This window comes from Solea solea, chromosome 2 (genome assembly GCF_958295425.1).
Source record: "Solea solea chromosome 2, fSolSol10.1, whole genome shotgun sequence".
Taxonomy (NCBI): domain Eukaryota; kingdom Metazoa; phylum Chordata; class Actinopteri; order Pleuronectiformes; family Soleidae; genus Solea; species Solea solea.
The window spans coordinates 23,174,081-23,197,065 of record NC_081135.1 but is presented as its reverse complement, the minus strand read 5'-3'; the positions used below and the strand labels follow the sequence as shown (position 1 = coordinate 23,197,065).

The 22,985-nt window shown below is 37.7% G+C and overlaps 2 protein-coding genes across 2 annotated transcripts; both read left to right on the top strand.

The window, feature by feature from the left end:
• The first annotated feature begins 3,926 nt into the window (after window positions 1–3,926).
• LOC131446144 (acetylcholine receptor subunit alpha-like) lies at window positions 3,927–11,524 on the top strand. Its single transcript, XM_058617184.1, has 9 exons — window positions 3,927–4,173; window positions 5,131–5,273; window positions 5,363–5,407; window positions 5,778–5,887; window positions 6,326–6,521; window positions 7,414–7,651; window positions 10,123–10,346; window positions 10,557–10,793; window positions 10,881–11,524. Exons 1-9 carry the CDS (start codon window positions 4,131–4,133, stop codon window positions 11,007–11,009), a joined length of 1,365 nt encoding a protein of 454 aa, XP_058473167.1. The 5' UTR covers window positions 3,927–4,130; the 3' UTR covers window positions 11,010–11,524.
• A 1,069-nt stretch (window positions 11,525–12,593) lies between these two features.
• gpr155a (G protein-coupled receptor 155a) lies at window positions 12,594–22,951 on the top strand. The gene is made up of 16 exons (XM_058616138.1): window positions 12,594–12,852; window positions 13,563–14,043; window positions 14,686–15,085; window positions 15,518–15,686; window positions 15,784–15,939; window positions 16,866–16,949; window positions 17,039–17,159; window positions 17,275–17,359; window positions 17,617–17,707; window positions 17,818–18,025; window positions 18,158–18,247; window positions 18,346–18,476; window positions 18,872–18,967; window positions 19,048–19,112; window positions 19,227–19,361; window positions 21,142–22,951. Exons 2-16 carry the CDS (start codon window positions 13,614–13,616, stop codon window positions 21,335–21,337), a joined length of 2,457 nt encoding a protein of 818 aa, XP_058472121.1. The 5' UTR covers window positions 12,594–12,852; window positions 13,563–13,613; the 3' UTR covers window positions 21,338–22,951.
• Window positions 22,952–22,985: the final 34 nt, after the last annotated feature.

The following is a 22,985-nucleotide window of genomic DNA, read 5'->3' as shown; positions in this document are numbered from 1 at the left end:
TTTTTTTGTCCACTTGGGAGCAGCAGAAACAAGCTCCATGTGTAGTCACTAGTTTACTGATCGTCACCAGCACAATATTAACTGTATATAATTCTGTTTTTGGTCTCTAACTACTCATGAGGGCAATGTTTGTCTCTTTAGCTCCATCATTTCCATCACCATCCATCCTTTTCTGTCTTTTGCCTCAAACGTAGAGCTGAGGGAAGTGGATCATTTATTTCAGTGTTTACATAAAAAATGTTAATTCCAGCAGCTTTAATTTAGTTTAGTTGACATATTTTATTGTGGTGGTAAGCAACAGTCATATAGACTGTCTAGATATTGTAATCGGATCTGTGCCACAGGGGGCACCCATGGTAAATTTCCATGGGAATAATATACAACTCCTTTTATGGGGTGCGTGTTTATAGGTCACATTTTCAGGCTTTAAAATGTGTTTTTTTAATTGTGCGGAAGTTACAAAATAGACAATTTTTCTCTTTTTGCTAATAGAAATAAGCCAAGGGAACTTTGAACTGTCACACATTTCCAAATTTCACAAATTCAATCCGATTTTAAACATTTTTGTTTATAACATTGGTGAAAATGAAAAAAACAACATTTTCATCAGATTGCCTAGATTGTGCCAAAAAAAGGATACAAGACACTCTATGTTGCACATTCTTATAGCCTCTGTATATATATACACTGTGCTTTAACATTGTAATTGAAAAAAGCAGCCAAAATGCTCTGTGTTCTAAGGGTTAATTTCCTAAAAATAAGACTTGCCATATTGTAAAGACCAAAAGCCATTATTATTTTATCTCACCAACAATTATAGATGCAGTGTAGCCACAGTTACTCTGCCATTGAGCTCTATTGTCAGTGACCATGGTCACTTTTGTGTTAATCCACCACTAAAATAGTTCCCCAACAAATGCACTGTTTATTCCTATGTTCGTAACATTTGCTGCAAACTACGTCAGTATAGGAGATATGGACGTGTTGTTTTGCAGTCAAGATCAGGAGGTTGTTAAGCATAAAGGCATGTTACTGGTTTTAATAATTTTATGGGAGTTAATAAGAAAATACTTAAAATTAAAAAATATATATATTATGAATGCATGAAAGTCTACAAAATGACCTCTGCAGATCAGAGCTAGCGTGTTTCATTCTGCTTATACGGTCACATAATGACTTTTTTGTCCAGGTTTTGTCTAAGCGTCTCACATCATGTGACTTTACATAATCCCCTCCAAACAACACATCAGTCACACTGATGCACTGTGTGATTACAGCCGAACCCACAATACCTGAGGCCACAGCACTGTTAATTATGCATGTATGTGCAAACAATGTCACATGAAATGTATGCATTTTAGTTTTAATCACCCGAAGGTTAAGACTTTCCTCGCAATTTGGAAAAAGAACCAGTGATGCACAGCCATCAGCGCGTCTGACATAATCACCGCTGCACAATGTTCGAGCTCAATTATGGTTAGTATGTTTATCATGTAAAACACTTTATGTTAAATCTTCTTTTCCCAGTGGTGGATGTGGTCAAATGTGTGTTGTTTTTTATATTCGAGGTTCCATGATATACCTTTTTTTCCCCTATTCCATGTTGTCTCTGGCTTCACATTTCAGTCATTCCCATTGTTCAGGGTTTTGTCTTCAATCTTCCCCACAAAGCAGCTGAGAAGCAATCACTGCTTGACATTTAATCACTTGGGTTGTGCGACCACATCACACTGAGTTAATGTAAGCTGAATTCAGACTTGTCCCGGGTGATTGTGAGGCAAAATTGGATTTTCATCCAACCGTTTAGCCTCCGCCAGCAATTTTAAATATATTTTACCTTCATCCATATCAGCTATTGACTGTGAAAGGAAACCACACCAACGCAGCTATCAAACCATCTCTCAGCCTGATGATGTGATAGCACCATTGTGGATTAATGTCCACAAAATGCATTGTGTGGTGGATGTGCCTCATTCACAGTAATGAGACTAAATTTGAAAGGCTGTGATCCATGAGATAACTGACCTTTCTCTGTAGACTGCTAATGTTTTCCTCTCTGCTAACAGCTGACCTGAATACATATTCAAATGTTGATTTACAAAGAAAATGTCCAACAAACATCTTTAAGCAGTAGAAATGTGTGTTACGTTTCACTGCCTGCTAACGCTCAGTACAAAGTGGTTATTTAGGGTTTTTATTTCAAAACCTGCATCAGTGTTTTTTTTTTTAACACTCAAATGTAGGATTTAAAATAACAAAAATAAAGGAATAATACTCAGAGTGAAATATTTTTTCCGTTTTATGTGGGAATATAATGTACACACACACACACACATCATAATCTCTTATATGAAAACCTTATAATCCTCTTATTGAGGCAGTCCAGCTTTCACCCAGCCCTTATAGACCCTTTCATTCAGATTCAATGAACCTTTAATCAGATTCAAACACACACACACACACACTCTGCTAAAAGTGCTCTACAGAGGCTGAGTTGCAGTAAAAGGTGTTTATATGATGTAAAATCGTGCGGGTTGAGTGACTCAGGAGGGAGAGGCGGGAGGGTGGAGAACAAATCTCTCTTAATTCACACATTGCCAAAATGGTCATTTGTCTCTAAGTGAGATGAATGAGGCCTGTGGTTGAGTGACTGGCTGATTGAACGGATTGGGGATGTGAGGAAATTGAGTTGCCTGACCCATCACAGGCCTGACGGGGTGCAGAGCAGAGCAGAGCAGAGGAGGGAGACGCGGGTGTAACACCTGCCCTCCAGGAAGCACAGAGCTGTTTGACAATATGAGGTTCCTATAATTATCATTGCCACCAAATTGCTTCCGCTTTCCTTTTTTTTTTTTTAACAAACTATTGTGTAGTTTTTATGGTTCCCCAAAATATCAGCAATAGACCTGTTTTTTTTGGCACCAGTCTCCCTGGTCTGGTCTCCTTTTAAGGGTCTGTTGTGTTTAACTTCAGTTAAATCTAATCGTAACCTGCAACAAATGGTATGTTTTGCACCCATATTACTGACTTCTTTGTGTGTGTCCTTATTTCACATTTTGTTTGAAAGGGGATGTAACAAAATACTGTAATAAAACTGTATTTGATTTTTTTGTAAACATTAACATGCCAGTTATGATGTATAGTTGTAAATTGTGAAGTGTAATATTTTCATAACTCATGCAGCAGTACAGCTTGGTTTGAACATATGACAATTATATTCAAACCTACTTTAAATCTAAAATGGTTCAGGAGGAGAAATTCTTAGTTCTTAGCTGCCTGATATAGACGTTGATGTGTTTATCGTTATTATAATTGTGAAAAAAGTGTTATTTCAGCATCTTTAGCATTGCAGACAATTCTCTATAGTTTTTTTTAATCACGCACACAAAAGTCAAACAGTGAAACATGTTTAATAATAAATAATATTAAAACAATTATCTCGATGTTTTTCAGCATTGCTTTTTTTTAATCAGATTTGCCCAACAGAACAATTCAGAATTTACTTGTTATTATTAATTATATTTCGTTGTTTTTTCCACCCACTTTTCCTCGATACACACACTGTTTTTTTCCACGGCTGATTCCAAGGTCAAATTGAACTTGACAGTGCTTTTAACTTTAAGATCTGCAGCTTTATGGTGACACTAAATACTGCATATCACATATCACTAACTGAAATGAGCCATAACACGTGCAGGTTTCACACGGATCAAACAGACTTTATGTGAACCTTTTATTTATGTGGAAATATCTAAACCCAGGTACAAGGAAAAAGTGAGTGCACTGTGTGTGTGTGTGTGTGTGTGTGTGTGTGTGTTGAGTCTTTGCACCATGTGTGTTCAAGTTTATAATGGGATATTTCAGTGGTGGATTACTCCTGCATGTTGATCTTATAACAGATGACATAGAATGTGACCCTCTCAGATGACATGCATTGGCAGCCAGTCACTCACATCCGCTGTCACACAAAAACATCAAGGTTGCCAGTGCAGAGCCCGGAGGTTGTACAGTAAGTCACTTCTTGAAAGAATGTTTTAGGTGGGTCAAAACCTTTTTAATTCTCAGGTGGTCAACGGGCAACGTGTCAGGGCTGGATCTTGTTCTTGGAGGCGTGAAGTGATTTGACAAGAATGAAGGCTGCATTTTTCATTTTTCTTCTCGTCGGTCTAGCAGGTAAGAACTTTGCTGACAAACACGTGTTCATGTGTGATTGTTTGTATTTGGAATAGCTTACATTTTTCCATGTTTATCGAAACAATGACAAAGAGCACAGCCCTTTATTCATGGTTCATTAATGCTGCTAGGTCCGTGAAAAAAACAGCAAGACTAATGAGCAAACTTAAACATGTGTAACCCAGCTCTTTGACTGACAGGGGCATGTGTGTGTGCATTTTGCTTTTCAACCTTCAGCATCAGTTTTGTCACCACGTAGGCGATTCCTTTGCGTACTGAGGGAGTTCAATGACTTGAGAACCAGCCAACCATTCAAATATCATATTGCTGCAGTAAAATGACTTCATTTCAAGGTCAGCTGAAAAATGAAAGAGGACCCCGCTCTGGCTTGTGACAGATATATGCCATGGAAAAAAAGTATAAGAATATCTCCATTAACACCTCCTTTGCAGGAGTGCCATCACATGTTCGAATGTAGTATTGCCAAATTTAGAGCCCATGTCGTACACTGTAAATAAATACTATAGTGTATAGAGTACATTTTCATCACAGGCCAACATGTTTATGAATATGTGCTTGAATTAATCTTAACAAAGTGGCTCATGTTTATCACCTGGTGTGATGTATTGCATTTACGTCCTATTCATATTATGAATGTATTGTTCCATCGACCTGACTATAGGAGCAGTTTTGCTCAAACCTATGCATCTCTCCTTAAAATTACATTACAAAATACTTTCAGTCGGCTTAAACAACAACATGTGCCATGTATATACACAAACTGTAGCATGAGACTATCACTATCACATCTATTTCCAGCTCAACTTAAATGACCTCACCGCAGCGATCAGATGTTCTTAAAGGAAAATTCAAGAGTCACACGCACCACAATAGTGAATCCACTGTCTAAATGCTGCAAAAATAAATAAATGATAAATAAATCTTGTTTTTTTTCAGGGTTTGCCTGGTCCTCCACTGCTGAGACTAAGCTAGTTAAAACTCTCTTCACCGGATACAATAAGGTTGTCCGACCTGTCAATCACTTCAAGGAGCCGGTGGTTGTGACTGTGGGCCTTCAGCTCATCCAGCTCATCAGTGTGGTGAGATCTCATGTCACACACTGCCACCCCTGCTGCATTAAGATTCACTGTCACATCAACTGTCTGAATACATTCATGTGGATCCACAGGACGAGGTCAACCAGATTGTAAGCAGCAATGTGCGGCTGAAACAGGTTCGATCAATATCCCTATTTTTTAATAATCTTTTTTTTAAACATTTTGTTTGTGAAGCAGAGAGCATATATGATTTAATGTATAAGCTGGTGAAAATTATCTATCTATCTATCTATCTATCTATCTATCTATCTATTAGCTATATCTTTCTTTCTTTCGTTCTTTCTTTCTTTCTTTGCTCTGTATATGTTTTCCATAAGAGATACTTGAAAACAATAAAACATGCTCATATTAAATAACTCAGCAAAGTTTAGCACATGAAGAAAGTTTTAAGATTTTTCTTTTGTTGCGCATATTTAGCATTTCCCCATAAAAAAAACCCTGTAATAATTGTCGTCTTTCTTGTCCTTATTTGTTTTGTTTTTTCAGAAATGGAAAGATGTGAACTTGCAGTGGAACCCTGAGGATTATGGTGGCATCACAAAGATCAGAGTTCCCTCCACTGACATTTGGAGGCCTGATCTGGTGCTCTACAACAAGTATGTTAATGGGCTATATTTGATCCTGTTTCTCGACAGATTTTTCATCACAATAAGCCTTACGTGACCTAAAGCATCAAGGGTTCTAGAAACAGTCAGCACACCTGTCAGTGATGTTTTGAATCACACTTTCCTATGCACCAGTAAGGAGTGTGTGGGAGCTCAGATTTCATCTGGCTAAATGTGGCCTCTGTATTGCTCTCACCCACCCCCACCTTTCCCCTCACCATATGCTGCATCTTACAAACTGCCGCTTTTTCCCCCCCCTGACAACGAGCTCTGCTGCCACAACAACTTGTGCCAGCCAGAGTGCTGGTTGGCTGAGCTGTGTGGCAGCAGCATGAACCCGTCCTCAGGCACTGATGTCCACTTACGTTAACATTTAACTTACCCCCTCCCCCCTTGTTGATTCTGCTTTGTGTTGGTCTGTGCCCGCAGTGCTGACGGTGACTTTGCCATCGTTCATGAAACCAAAGTGCTGCTGGAGCACACTGGCATGATCACATGGAACCCGCCTGCCATCTTCAAGAGCTACTGTGAAATCATTGTGCTGCATTTCCCCTTTGACCTTCAGAACTGCAGTATGAAGCTGGGCACGTGGACTTACGACGGAAACTTGGTTGTCATCAATCCTGTAAATCCACTCAGAACATTTCTTGGAGAGAGTAATTGAACTGTGGAAAATATTTTTAGATTTAGAGTAAAAAGTTAGAAAACCCACATATGTCAGTCAAATATGAAGCTAAATAGCAGACAGTGTATAGGATAGAAAGTAGTCTGGTCCTGTCTAATCTAAAAAAAAAAAATCCAATTAATTATTTCATTACATTTTCTTTATTTCATCAAAACAACCCATTTTAATTAGGTTAAATAGGGATTTATTTGCCTGGTTGTAGCATCATGTTTGACTACAGGCAGTGATACAAGCTATTCCTTTAAGTACCCCACATATTTCCCTGTTTAGATGAAGGCAAAAAACAAACCCACTTTTCATGGTCCATAAAATAAGCTAATCTAAGTTATGGTAAAATGTTATTGATACCATGTTGGGGAAATTGTTTAAGTAACAAAGATGTGACAAAATAGAAAATGGGAACCAAATAAAAAATATGAGTATTAAATATTGAACATGCTAAGATCCTTTGCACTCAATATTCAGGGTATTCAAGACTAGCTCAAACTGAAACAGAGATTTCAATATGTAAATGTTGAATGTTGTTTTAGAATGTTATACAAAGCTACTGTATTTTCTTTTGCAATTGCAATTTCAATTTAAAATGCTCCACTGCAATAATAATAAGAATAAGAATAAGAAAAAGAATAAGAATAAGAATAAGAATAAGAATAAGAATAAGAATAAGAATAAGAATAAGAATAAGAATAAGAATAAGAATAATGATGATAATAATAATAATAATAATAATAATACCGGAAAGCAATCAAACAATATTGAGTGATGTAAACACAAAATACAGTCATTTAAACACAATCATCCTTTATTCACTGTGTTTGCTGCTTCTCCTTAGGACAGTGAAAAGCCTGATCTGAGTAACTTCATGGAGAGTGGAGAGTGGGTGATGAAGGAATCTCACAGCTGGAAGCACTGGGTGTACTACGCCTGTTGCCCAGACACTCCTTACCTAGACATCACCTACCACTTTCTAATGCTGCGGCTCCCGCTGTACTTCATCGTCAACGTCATCATCCCCTGCATGCTCTTCTCCTTCCTGACCGGCCTCGTCTTCTACCTTCCCACAGACTCTGGTATGTTGAAAAGACTTACTCATTCATTGTTGTTTTCTTCCTCACGTTTATGACACTACTTTACCATTCAAAAGTTGTTGTTTTTTTTGTCTGATTCTGAACTGCAACTAAACAAGTCAGGTGTTTAAAATTGAATTACACACAATACAAACATCGGGGAAGAAGTAGGGTTAAATTGTCCATGATCTGCCTCAATCTCAGATCATTGAATACATAACGCATGTCTGCTGTTTGCATAACTTGCTTTCTTTCTCTGTTGATTTATGTCTTCATACGCCCTCACAATTTAGCTCCAATATTTTTTTAGATGCATATGTCACAGCCATTGCTTGCTAGACTCATACGCTTTGAGGCCATTATTGTAACGATGTATTTGCTCATCATATTGTCCATTTCATGCTTTATGTCAACAAGACATTGTGTTTGCTTTGGCATTGCATTCTCATGTTGTTTACGGCATGAGAATGATTGAGGGGAATCTGTAGATGTGGAATTACAGTACATGACAAAGCAACTGATTGTATGTCCATGTATTTAACTTTTTATTTATGTATATATATATATATATGTATATATATATATATACATATATATATATACATGGTATATACATGGTTCCTTTTTAATATTCCAAATTATTAGGAATTCACATGTGCTCTACATAGACAGACATTCAATTTGAATTATATTTACGGCAAATATTTGCTTATATATTAATATATATATATATATATATATATATATATGTATAAAAACATTTGCAGATTAGCATTTCAAACAGATGTATTGTTTATCTTATTCTTACATTTTAATAACATTTTAAATTAGGTCCAAAGGGTTTATTAGCAGAACTTTAATTTACCAATATGTACAATATAGTATGTTTGTTTATATGTATGTAAGTGTATAATCGCTTTAAAAGCAAACTTGTTTTGAAGCCTCAGAATATTTTAGAATATATTAGGCAAGGGCCTTATTATACAGAGTCCATCAGTTTGCGTCACCCTGTTCCCACAGCATGTTGAATAGGCAAACCAACCAGGTCATGTGTTGTGTTTTGAATGCATAAACCGATGAAGGGGAAGAAGAAGAGGAACACTAGAGAGAATATGAGTGTTTACATCCTTTCTGGTCTGCAAAAGCCTTTATTGTTCCCTGTGTGCTTGGGAAAGGTTGGGGAGAGTAGAGAAGTCTTTGCTGTCTCAGTGTCAATAACTCTTGCACTGGACCTTTAAATCTTGATCGAAATAGCTGTACCTGGAGTATAGATGTGACCTGTCTGTGCAGATAAGAAGGAGTATGCAAAACATTGCCAAAATTATTTAATATCGACTGTAAACCAATCCAGGTTTAATTTCAAGTTTTCATGATATGGACAAGCAATGCATTGGACAAATCCTTGCCTTTAATGGTGCCTGTCAGTCTGAGTTGTCCTTATGTCAGTTGCTATGGGATGTGCACCACTCATGTGCACACGTGGCTGTGTTCCCAGTGAGTGGGTCTGCCTCATTACCCAGGATCTCTCTGCGCTGTCATGTCTGAAAGCGGGCCTTTGCTTTAATGTATAATACATCACTTGAACCCTTTTTCTGATATGGATGCTGACAGGATAGTGTAAAGCTGAAGGAGAAGCTGGTGCCAAAACTCCCTCTCTCAGGGACAACTGCTCTCACTGAACAACAAAACAACATGCCTTGCTTTTTTCTTCTGTGAAACATTGTCAGAATCTATTTACTTCTTCTGTTTTTGGTCATATGGGGAAAGAAGCAGCCTCTCCAAACTCAACATTTTTAATATGATTTGCTTGCGTGGCTGAACAGTGCAGTTATTATGTTGTGTGAACACTAGCGATGGACTCCTTATTGGTTGACTGGACACGATTTATATATTTGAGTCAAAGAAATTACTCTCATCTAAATTGTTTTCCCCTGTGGCTGCTGGAGAGTCTACATGACGTTTACTGCTGCAGTGCCATATTTCAACTCAGTTGTCACAATTGTCCTTAAAGCTCAAAATGTGCATATGAATGTACATATGTGTACACATGTTGAAATCGGGAAATTCATTAATAGGGAATAAACATGTGGTTTCCAATCCATTGACCCTACTGTGTCCCCTGAAAATTAAGCTGTGTCCAGTCTAACTGAGGAAAATCTTCATTTTGAATTTTTAGTCCCCTTAACTTACATTACCTTACCTTAATTTCCCTCTTGTTCCCTTCAATAGCCCTGTAAAATCTTTCACATGAGCATAATCAATGTACTGATGAAGACCACGTGCTCCTAGTTAGAGTCCAAGATTAGATTGTTTGTATTACATCGTTTGTGTCTTTAGTTTTGTAACCTGGTCCTCATCCTTGAATAACAAATATTGATTACATATATTTGTTATTCAATTACATGACATGTGATATTTAGACAAGTTTAAAAGTCCTTAAAAGCGATTCATATGCTCCATTATGTCTCTCCCAGGTGAGAAGATGACTCTCAGCATCTCTGTCTTGCTGTCTCTGACTGTGTTCTTGCTGGTCATTGTGGAGCTGATCCCCTCTACCTCCAGTGCTGTACCACTCATTGGAAAATACATGCTTTTCACCATGGTCTTCGTCATCGCCTCCATCATCATCACAGTCATTGTCATCAACACCCACCACCGCTCTCCGAGCACTCATACAATGCCAGAATGGGTCCGCAAGGTAAGGACAGAAAAGAGTGATAGGATAATGACTTTAAATGAGTTTACTGTGAAGCTGAGGAACATTTTCAAGCATGGAATGCTTTGGGAAACTGCTCTCAATTCTTTTCCTCTGCATTACACTGCCATCTAGTGGTACAAAGATAGAATTTCTGCTTCGACGCTGTTGACTCCATGGCTTTTGTGTTTATCCATTGTCTCTTTTTGGCAGCTTTTCATAGAAACCATTCCCAACATCATGTTCTTTTCAACAATGAAGCGCCCTGGCAAAGAAAAGCAGGGTAAAAGCCTCTATGGAGCTGACATGGACATCTCAGACATCTCAGGCAACCAGATATCTGCTGTTCCCTACCAGTCACCTATCACCAAGAATCCTGATGTCCGCAGTGCCATTGAAGGAGTCAAGTACATTGCAGAAACCATGAAATCGGACGAGGAATCCAACAATGTAATCTCTCACACACAGAAATGGGCTCTAATGTGGTTCTTTGTGATTTTTGTGTGTTGACATGTTTCCACTTCTTTTTTTTTCCAGGCTGCTGAAGAGTGGAAGTTTGTGGCCATGGTGCTGGATCACATTCTGTTGTGTGTCTTCATGGCTGTTTGTCTCATTGGTACATTAGGAGTGTTCGCAGGGCGTCTTATTGAGCTGAGCACACTGTAAAGGCCTGTCCCCAGTTTGTTGCTCCATGTGAAACATATTTATTACTATTGTCTTTGATGGCATAATATATACTGTATGTAAATCTCTGCTTTTTATTGTTTTGCAGAACGGCTTTTTAAATATGTACTGTACAAGTATATACATTATACTGCAACAAGTTAACATGTTTTGTCAGAGTGGTGTTGTTTTCCTTTTTGTTTCACTGTACATGTGAAATGTAAATGATTATGAACTTTCTCGGACATGCTGAAAAGGAACAATATAACCATAAGTGTGTATCAATAGTGTGATTTATTTTTGATAGACTTTTAGCATATTTAGAGACATACGTGAGTAGATGTACAATACAATCACACATGAATCGTAATATAAAATATTTTTACACTTGGACTACACAAAGGACATGGGGGGAAATACCTGCCCTCTGAAACATTGTTCCACTGCACTGTTCATTTTGCATAGAATTTTCTACCGACTCTCTATTTGATATTCAAATAAATATGGAAATATCCACATTTATGTTTCTTGCGCTCTATATTTTTGCCTGCATGGTTTCTTTCCACATTCCAGCAATATGGCAGTTTTCATCCTAGTTGCTCTGACAACTGTGTGGCAGGTCTGTAATTATAGGCAAAAAAATAACTATTATTTATGTAATGTGGGTGTTTGCACATTGCATGAATAATAGTTGCATCTTGTTTGGTTAAATTGCTTAAGTTTGTTGGTGTTAACATTTACGTGGTTGACACTATATCCAAATTAAACTTCACTGTTCAGCCAACTGAAAGAAGTTCAGATTTTTCCTTCAAAATACTTCAATATGTATTTAATAATAAGACATCTGTTTGTAATTATCACATTATTAAATGTATTACAGTCAACATGAAATTGCATCTTTATAAGCTTGTTTTTTTATTTTTCAGTTTTTTTATATGAATATATTTATTTTGCAACATAAATGTTATATATCATTCTATATCCATATAAAACACTTTTGCATACAATTTTGTGAAATATAATCATGAATATCTTTATTGTGATATTATGATGGAATATTGTTCTTCACTGTGGGCGACTGGACAGTTTAAGGAACGAGTCGTTTATATTCATTAGTCAATTTATATTAATAATTTACCATTTTTATACATTTTAGTCACAACTTCTAGAACAGCCATTCAAAGACATTATTTTAGAACCCACAGGTGGGTCACTAATGAATTGTGGGTTATCAAATAAATTAGCAGACTATCTGCAGTACAACCTCTCACGTGAGCTCCATACATAAACACTGCGCTAGAGCGTCTGACACTCACATCTATCCGTGTACAAATACAACAAAAACAAATGTAAAGGTCATTCAGGCTCAGCTCGTTGCACAATAATACACTACAGTACGTTACATGTACAACAGAGTAAACTCGGCCCTCTGTCGATGGTGAGGCTCTTTGAACTTCTGAAGAAGAGAAGTACTTTTAATCAAGAACTTTGAACTGTAGAGGGCAGCATTACACCTGTCAGTGCACAGCCTGCCGACAATCATTATTAGAAGAAGAAAAACCCCGCCCTCTTCTTCCGTGTCAAGAACGTGATTGGTGTATATCGCGGATTACGAAAGTTTCCGTGGGTTGTTTTTTTAAAGTAACCGTGTCACAAATTTAGACGAAAATGTTTACCACAGAGTCCTGAGGTTGTGAACTGACTCCACGGCAAAGTTATATCCGCCGCCGGTAGCCCAGTGTGCGACACTGGGTCCCGTTTCCTCCTGCCGTTAAGCGGTAGTTCGCTTGCTAACTGTTAGCTCGTGCTGTCAGTTGAGTGTCGAGGGCTCAGCAGTCGCTGTTCGGTGAGGATCACTTTCACAACATGTTGTTTTTTTGGCATTGTTAGTAATGTGACTTCTGCTTTTATGTATAGAGTGGGGTTTGCCCTGATCTTCAATCCAATCCAAAATTATGGAATATGGTGTTTTTACTGCGGCTACAAATACAGAAATTCAGCCATTTGAACATGCAGATGTGGGACTTTTAAGTGGTACATTCTCTAAATACACATATACAGTAAAATACCTCAGTTTAATCAGTCTTTGCCACAGATTATGAAATCGTTTGTTTTTATAGCAGCACAAATATATGAAATTAGGCAATTTTAGATTACAGATGTGGGACTTATACAATTTGGAATCACTGAAGTACAAGTAAAAAATATTATATATATATATATATATATATATATATATACACATATACAGTAAAAGGGACATTATAATGATATTATGTTCATCATCATATAATCAGTACATAATCTTATCAGTAGTCTTGTTTCCTGAACTTTGCATATACTCTGTTATTTATTTACCCATCAGCTCATTTTGTTTTCAATGAAGCGGTCACATTTTATTTTGTTTCTGTTTCACTCTTGTAAAATTAATTGAACATACATTTCTCAAAATGTTATATTTGAATATGTCCTATATATAGATATTTTTTCCACTCTGAATTGTTAGGACTTGACTCCACCTCCAACTGCATATTTTTCCCTTTTGTTCTCTTGTAGTGATGCAGACATGACCACAAATGACAAGCTGTCACTGTAGGAAGGAGCAGCATGATGAAGACACCAGGTTTCAACTTCTCATATGAGGAGGACGAGGACGCCCCAGACTCCTCTGATCTCCCCTCTGCCATGTCGATTGACAAGCTCTTCCCAGCTCTGCTGGAGTGCTTTGGGATAATCCTGTGCGGATACATCGCAGGGAGAACAAACATCATTACCTCTAACCAGGCCAAAGGATTGGGTAATTTTGTGTCTAAGTTTGCCCTCCCAGCACTGCTGTTTAAGAACATGGTGCTGCTGGACTTTGGTAATGTCATCTGGCCTTTTCTCTGGAGCATCCTCATCGCCAAAGTGTCTGTGTTTTTTCTGGTCTGTGTCCTCACACTGATCGTTGCCAGTCCTGAGAATCGCTACAGTAAAGCTGGGCTCTTCTCAATATTTGCAACGCAAAGCAATGACTTTGCTCTGGGGTATCCAATTGGTAAGTACAATGCCTTTTAAAACTGACCTCCACACTGTCTTTTTTCACTGCTGTAATTTAAATCATGCTGATTTAATGCTTGTCCGATGCCCATCCATCACATCTAACTACCTGAGAACAACAAACTGGATATGAATGTTTTTGGGAGTGTAGTCCATTATCTAATACACCCATAACCACTAATCATCTATTCAGTAACCTGTGGTTTAAAGGGAGAGGAGAGGCTTTCAGTGTGTGTGCAACACACAACAATAGACTTGGTAATTCAGGAATTAACTTATGCTAACAAAAAATATTTTGTGTGAAACAAACCACTTCAAGCATTACTTAACTGATAATTATGTAAAATACTTGTTTGACTGGCTGCTCCACCTCTACAAAATTCTCAGCTGACAGAAGCAACGTCAGCTGAGCTCTACTAACAACTGATGACAAATGACTAAAACTTAAGTTTAATCAGACCAAATAATTTTTCTCTGAGAGTGTGATTTTAGGGACTTTCTTGTACCCGTGTTTATAATTAAGGGCCCAGTCTGTGTTTTTTGTAAATCTGTAAACTTAACTGTTTGTTTCTTGACTTTTCTGACTGTGTTTCACAAGATTACAACATAATGAACCATTTGTCCAAATTTCTATCCATAGTTGAAGCATTATACCAGAACACACACCCAGAGTACCTCCAGTACATCTACCTGGTTGCTCCTGTGTCGCTGATGCTTCTAAATCCCATCGGCTTTGCTTTCTGTGAGATCCAGAAATGGAAGAATCAGGAAAACCCCCAGCAGAGCAAACTAATCATCATGGGACTTGTCGTTTTACAAGTCTTGAAGAACCCAATAGTATTTATGGTTGTCATTGGCCTCATCACCCACTTTGCCCTGCACCAGACAATTCCTGCCTTCATGGCGCAGTTTGTGGATGGCTTGGCCAACTCTTTCGGGGGAGCAGCTTTGTTCTACTTGGGTCTGTCCATGGTGGGCCAGTTGAGGAAACTAACCAGATCCACAGTTGTTTCACTGATATTACTCCTTACTGCAAAATTGTGAGTAAAAAAACACATCCTTTGGTGATATTTCAGATGACCTCTCAACCTGTGAGAGCGCAATTGAACCTAAAACAACAAAACATATGTAGCGTAAGCAGCCAATCTTCATTAGAACCCATATTAATGACTTTATGTTATCAGATGACCTTACAGTTTTAGAATGAGCTATTCTGTAGGAGGTTAGAGAGTCAGCAGGTCAGAGCTTTGTGAAGTCCTCCCAACGTGTTGTTATGTGCTGATGGTTTGGATGAGTCTGACTTTTCTCAGACCACAACCCCTTTACCAAATGGATGTTATGATAAGTGGTCACAGGAGTTTGTGGCATAGTAATGATAGCTTGAGTTTGAAAATATATTAGCAGCACAGCATTGTGTTATATCACCTCTCAAAAAATGGCAAATGAAACCTGTCTTTTGTTTTGTTTTTCAGGTTGCTGATGCCCCTGATTTGTAGGGACATGGTGGAACTGTTGGACAACACCAACAGCAGCTCTTTGAACCACTCAAGTCTCTCCAATTATGCCTTTCTATATGGAGTATTTCCCACTGCACCAAGTGTGGCCATCTATGCTGTCTATTATAATGCTGAGCTAGAAGTTGTGAGTTGTTTACCCCTTCTTGACAGCCATCTTTCTGGTTTTCGTTTACCGGTTTTCTTTTACATCCACTGTTCATAATGTGTGTGTTTCGTTACAGGTAACCTCAGGGATGGTGATCAGCACTTTTCTCTCAGCTCCGATTATGTATGTTTCTGCATGGTTGCTTTCCATGCGTTGGATGGATCCTGAGCTTTTGATTAATTCTCTGCAAAACGTCAGCTTTAACATCAGCATAGTGGGCTTAGTTGTACTGGTGAGTCACAGCCATTCACTTCATAGTTAGGTGAATTGTTGTCAGAGGTGGAAAGTAATGAATTACATTTACTCATGTTACTCTAGTTGAGTAGGTATTTTTGCCTAATTTGGCCTAAAGGTCCCTGAGTGAGTGAGAAAGTTAAAGCATTTGTAACCATTTACCCATTTTGACTGATACATTATGTGTTCACAAGTTTTATTTAGTTGGCACTTTAATTTGTAAAGGTTTGCCTTTTAATTAAGAACAATTAATGTGAGATTTGTGTCAACCTTGTTAAAAAAGTAACTAAGTAACTTTTACTCTGAGTAAACAAGCTACTTTTTTTTACTTTAACTTGAGTACATTTTTAGACTGGTAAACTTACTTGCACTTAAGTAAAATGTTATCCAAATAGTGGTACTTTTACTAGAGTAGAATATTTCAGTACTCTTTCCACCTCTGATTGTTGTTGGATAATTGACTGTCCATTGTCTGATGTTTGTGATCTGGTGTGAAAACTTTATTTAGAGCGTGTTTCACTTCATACCTGAAAACAGTTTGGCCAATGATTACTATTACTATGCTTCTGTAAAGTCACAATTCATTATTCATAGTTTTTAATGTTGCATCATGTGAGTGAAAAGGAAATTTGTTTGCTCACACGTGTGACTGACTTTCAGACTCACTTCCTCAATCAACTGTCTGTAAGAAACCCTTAAATATACATATAGTAGTCTTTGCTGAAATGAAACATATTCACATTTGTCTTTATTCTGTAGTATCCTCTACTCCAGTTGTTCTTGGGTGTTTGTGCTTCTGAAATAATAATAATTCTGTTGAACAATTCAACCTTTGCTTTGATTTTATAATGAATCAACCAGCCAACAGATGTAACATTTTTGTGTTTGCAAACATTAATGTTTAGATTTTTTTCTTTCTGACAGGTGTGGACAATTGTTGTTATGTTTTTAAGCAAGAAATTTAAGAGGCTACCTCACATGTTCTCTGTCAACCTTTTCTTGGCACAGGTGAGCATACTGGTATATTGTTTTTATCAAGAAGGAAAGGAAATGAAGTTGTATGTAAATACTGATATTTCTTGTGGTTTGTTGATTAGTTTCTCACCTGTATTGGGATGATCTTGTGGAACTTTGTGGTGAAAGAAAACAACTTCATAGGGCAGATCTTGACTTTCACGTTATTATGCACCTCACTCTACAGCACCTATGTGTGGCCAGGTATGTAAACAGGACCTATCTCCACTCACAATAACCTCACAATAATCAGAGTTATGTTACTTAGATGGTTCTAATGAAGATTGGTTGCTTATGTTGCATATCTTTGTTTTTTTAGGTTTAATAGTGCTCTCACTGGTACTCTTGAGAAGTTTTCAGGATCTGAAACTTTCACCGGGCATATTTGTAATTGCAGGCTGGGGGTAAGTCACTTAAAATAAGAGTGAATACAGAAATGAGACCAAACTTCCACTGAAAGGTGGAAATACAACCGATATGTTCCCTGTCCTGAGGTATAACCACACGGTTTAAATTCATGAACAGATACTGCTCTAAAAGCTGGATCAAGAATATTTAATCTGCAATTCAGTGACACAGGCCTTTTTTAGTACAGTGTTACTGAGCTGGTTTATATTTCACATTACTGTCAGTGATTTGTCGTAAATGTTTTATATTACAGCATTCCTGCCTCAGTAACTGCCATGCTGCTCATTTCTGGGGAAAAAATGTCTGACACAATAGACTCATCATTCTTTTATGGCAAACCGCAGGTAACAACATAAATGGAAATTAATTTGAAGCTATTTAGGAGCTTCGTAGGAAGGAACCAGCTGAGAGTTCCTTCAAAGTCTAAATACTGTGATTTTGTATGAATCAATAGATAATCTGCACAGTAGTTGTTGCTGCCCTCAGCATACTACTGGGAGGGAGCTCACTTGTGTGTCTCAGTAGAGGAAGCTGGCCCCAGAATGACCAAATCCTAGAGGGAAACTCTTCATCTGGCCCAATAGAGGATCTTGTGACTGAAGTTGAACCAGAAAACCAGACACCTTTTGAGGCTGTTAATACGCCAGGAGATCTCGACAGAGGTATTTTCACTTGTGATACTTGGTGTTAAGGCATCCAGACTTTGGTTCAGATCTCCACAGGCAGGTGGAGGTACCTGCTGTTATAATAATATCGCCACAGAATCAGTCTCACTCTCATCTTTTTATTATCAGCATGCCTCTTATGTGACTGTGCACCACCCCAGCCCATGCCTGACATGATCCTCAGCACAAGTATGGACAACACACAAACCACCGTCACAGGTATTGCACCATTAATGCATCTGACACTTTTTTTTCATTCTTATAAATCCAAAATGACCATAATCATTTATAATTACAATCTCTGCTGTCTTCCTAAGGTCATTGTGAGAACAGGTGTGACTCCACAGACTGCCTGCTTGTCCAAGTGGAAGAGTTTCAACAGGTTGCAGATAGACAAGTGGCCCGTCACGTGCTCTTGTGTCTGCTTCTGACTGTCGGCTTGCTTGCAGTGAGTAAACTTCTGCACATGATGTTGTCCTTTCTGCCTGCATTATTATGTTCATTGTATCAAAAACCATATCAGACAAATGGCCAAGCTGTGTAATTTCACCCCCTTCCAGTATTGGAGGAAAAAGAGGAGGAAAGCCATCAAAAAATATCCTCAAAATAACAGATAACATATTAAATAGAAACCTTATAATATAATAATTGAAAGTCCATTTAATATTTCAGTGTGTGGTGTTGTGTGTCTGTGAAACAACTGTAAAAACAATTTAGTGTGCATCCTTTCATGTTTCAACACAGAACAAATTGTTTTTGTTTTCAACTGTTTCCAGAGGTTGGTTACAGGATTTTCGGATCTAAAATGTCAAACCTGTAATTGCTCCATGTCTATTTGCACAGAACCTATCGAGCTGCCTGTGGTTACTCTTTAACCGTGTCCCTGGTCGACTCTACTTGGAGCTGCAGTTCTTCTGTGCTGTGGCCAACTATGGACAGGTTAGGTTCCAAATGATGAGTAATATATTTGTTTTGTTTTTCTCGTTGTAGCAGTGTTATGACATGTTGTCTATTAACAGGGCTTGCTCTCTTTCGCTCTGTTTGGGCTGGACAAGCTTTTGATTATATTACCATTTAAAAAGAGGTAAAGATTAAACACTCTGAAGTTTTATACACACAATAAAATATATGCCATACAAGTTATATATAGTATGTTATTTACATGCATTTCAATTCTGTTTTTGTGAATTATCTTTAGGTTATACAAACTGTGGAATGGAAAAAAACAAGAACGGCTGCTGAGTGATTTACCTGAGGAAATCAGGATGACCTGCACCAAGTTCACCAAGTACCACAAGGATCAGTGTTTTCATGACATTGTTAAAAATAAGAGGTAAGAGCACACACAGTCATATTCACTGTTACCCTGGTCAGACCATGATATGAAAATAAACAGATTGAAGGCCGTGACAAATATGTGAAGACACAACAAGGATGGCATTAAAGTAAACATTTACTGTAGCATGGTAAACAAAGTAAGGAAACTCGGATGCAGATAGAGATGTTTTCAGTCAGTAACATCAGAAATGTAGATGTGGATGGGTGAGCATTGTGGCGTGTGAGATGTTAAGTGCAAACAAAACAAAGACAAAAGGCCTCTGATGCAGGCCGATATGAGTCTGTGTGTGAGAGAGATCAGAGAGATGCAAGCACGCTGCTTTCATTCACTAGGTGTTTCTGTTCTCCATATTTTGGAGAACTTTAAGGAAGTCTCTGGAATCTGTGTGAATTTATTTGCAGAAAGCTCAGCTGAGAGAACAGAGGCAACATCAAGACAAAACTGTATAATCGCCTTTAAGATATTCCATTAGGGCGTGGATGACACGTACTCCCTCTGGAATAATCAGTCTTTGTCTCCTTGTTATATATGGTCCGACTGTGTCCGGTTCTGATTCGTTCCTTGCTGGAAAGGAACGCAAAGTCTTCCTTGTGGTGCTATCCTTGAGGCTAGCAGGATAGTATTGTCCAATCAACGTGAGCTAGTAATAACAGATGTCTTACGCAGAACTGTGTGTGACTAATATGACCTTTTAACTTTAAGTCAGCTACATGCAGTAGCATCATTGTTTACGTCCATCTATACAATAGAATCTTTTTCCAATCACAGGTTTTCAATTAGCAACAGCTTTATGTGTAACAGCTAGGGGAGGGGGGGGACAAAAAAACATGCAAATCAGTTATTTGTTATGAATGGCAAAAAAAGGACCTTAATGATTGATTTCACACCTCGACTGGTCACAACCTGAAACTGGCTTAGCAAATGAATGGCCTGCATTGTTTAGCTCTCCAGATTCTCGGAGGCAGCAGTTTTTTTCCACCAGTTGGTCAGAACTGAAGAAGCCTCTTGAATTAGAGCTAAAATATCACTGTACCCGAAGATACAGTGACCTGGTTGACTGAGAACCTTCTCAGACAGAACACAAAACATATTCTAACAGTATTTTTATGTTTTCTCATAATTCACCAGTAGTGAAATCGTCATATTGAGTTATTCTCAACTAGAGAGGCTTTGCAAAGGTCATTTTAGTTTTCCTATTTTCCTAATAACTGCTAGTGAGGCATGTGGGCCTGAGTGTGTCAGAGAGACTTCACTTTATATTAACAGCGTCATTAATGTTTGTCAGTATATTAGGCCTTGAGTTTTTTGTCTCAGTAATGAACACAATAACATGTGGGTAGTTCTGGAATCAGCAGCTCTCTGTCATAAAATAGGATTCTGTTGTTTTGAAATGAAATATTTATTGAAGGTAAGCAGTGATGACACTTTTATAGATTTCGCTTATCCTAATGTGTAACTGAAATTGAGGGCCTATATTAAACAAAGCATTGTATTGCATCAAATCTAATCAAATTGAACCAAAACACCCCTAATAAATAAGTTTTATTCCTGAATTAATGACTGAAGTTCATGAACTTCCCTCACTTTAAGGGAACTATGGCCAGGTGTTCTGAATTAGCTGCTGCATCTAGCAGTACTGGTAAAACATACGTAGTTAGAGCCTTCATAGTAATGAACATTCTGAAAATCGTTCCGTTTCTTGGGACTGTCCGCTTCTCATCTGCCTTCTGTGGCTTTTCATTAAAAAAAAAAAACAGTTTCTTTTGACTTTCAGATGTGGGACCAGATCTACTGTGGACTGCTTTCTTGGCTGTGAACTTGTCGACTGGCTGCAGCAGGTTGGTTTGTCTCAGGATCGTGGTGAGGCAGTACTCTACGGGACACATTTACAGCAAGGTGGTATTATCCAGCACATCAAGCAGGAATATGACTTTCAAGACGGTCGCCTTCATTACCGTTTCATCACATAAGACCAAAAGATAAGAGCTGACTATTATTTTATCACAAAAGTAAACATTTCCGTTCACACATGACTAATGTGAAATGCATGCTGTGGTGAAATGGCAGTAAGGCCGAGACTGATCTTGATAACCAGACATTCTCTTTGCACTGTCATTGTCGTGTCAACACCCTGTTCAACAGTGTTTCAGAGTGTACACTGAGGCATTTTAACATCTGACCGTTTAACCTGAAAGACTGGCATTATTTTCATTTCCAGAGGTTGATCTTAAAAAGATTTATTAATATGTATGTTTTAGGGTCGGAGTGAAGGATTTAGGGGCATCTGTCAGTGAAGTTGCAGACTGAAAACTCCCTGCCACACAAATCACTTTCAATCACGTAAGAAAACCTTTGGTGGCCTTATAGACGGTGTAAAATCCAGAGCAGTATTTAGATTTGTCCCCTCTGCGCTACAATAGTAACATTGTGAAGTCATGTGGACATAGTAAATACAGGACAGTGCTTAAGAGCAGGTAATTATACAATAACATTAACATAATTATAAATATTATGTTCTATCTCTGCTGATAGAGCCACTAAATCCTTCACACTGAACCTTTTCATTGTCAGGTGGTCTTACATACTGTTTTGGTTAAAATTTAAAGTTGAAGGAAGAGAACTTGCCGTGATAATCTTTTGGGATCTGACTCCTCAGTATACATTTCAGTTTGATCAGGAAATTGATTTTCAAAGTCTGTGTCACTTTCTCTTGCAAGTAATCATGGTAGCCTGATAGTTTATATCTGTCTGTGTTCCTTATAGACTCCTGGTGTGATATAACTGTGTCTTTCTTTATCTGGGAAAAAAAGGCTGTTCAGTAAAATATTAACTAATTAGGCTGATGACTGCAAGTAAAAAAATAACTCAGGGCTTTTGCATTCAGCATGTTTAACAATGACGTACATTTCTCATTCATGGGGTTAGCTAAAGGCATTTGTAATTTTTATGCAGGTTATGTTTTATACAAACACTGGAACTTTCTGGAGTTTTATTTGCTGCCATTATGTGAGAAATAATTTTGGATAGTATTTTTTATTTTTCTATAAATGCTGCTCGCTAAAAAAAAGAAGGGAAGATGTGTAGTTTCTTACTAATTTATGATTGAGTTACTAGTTGGTTAACTGGTAATGTAGCTTGACGCATATGGTGCACATTATTGCTTTACTTTGATTGATGAATGTGAATTGCCAGTGATTGCACTGTTTATCAGGACTGTGTGAGCAGTGGACACAGTAGAAACATTTCTATGGCCTTCTTGTGATTGTTTAATTTTTTTAATGACAGCTAAATCAAACACTCTTTTGACACGCTAAAAGTATGTTGTTGAATATGATGCAGTGACAAGGACTGATGAACTAAGAGTGTTTATGCATATACTTAGCTAAGTGTCCAGCTTGACTTTGAAAACCAGCATCCTCCTTCAATGTGCCACATGCACGTATTAACTCAGAGTTGGAAATATAACAGCTAATCATACAACCTTTTAATATTTATAAGTGCAGAGATTTGTGTTTTAACTCAAATGTTGGAAAAAGTTGTAAAGACAATTTTGTTTTGGTTTTTAAATAAAACATTTAATATACCGTTTGCACAAAATTCCTGTGAAAAGCTGCATAT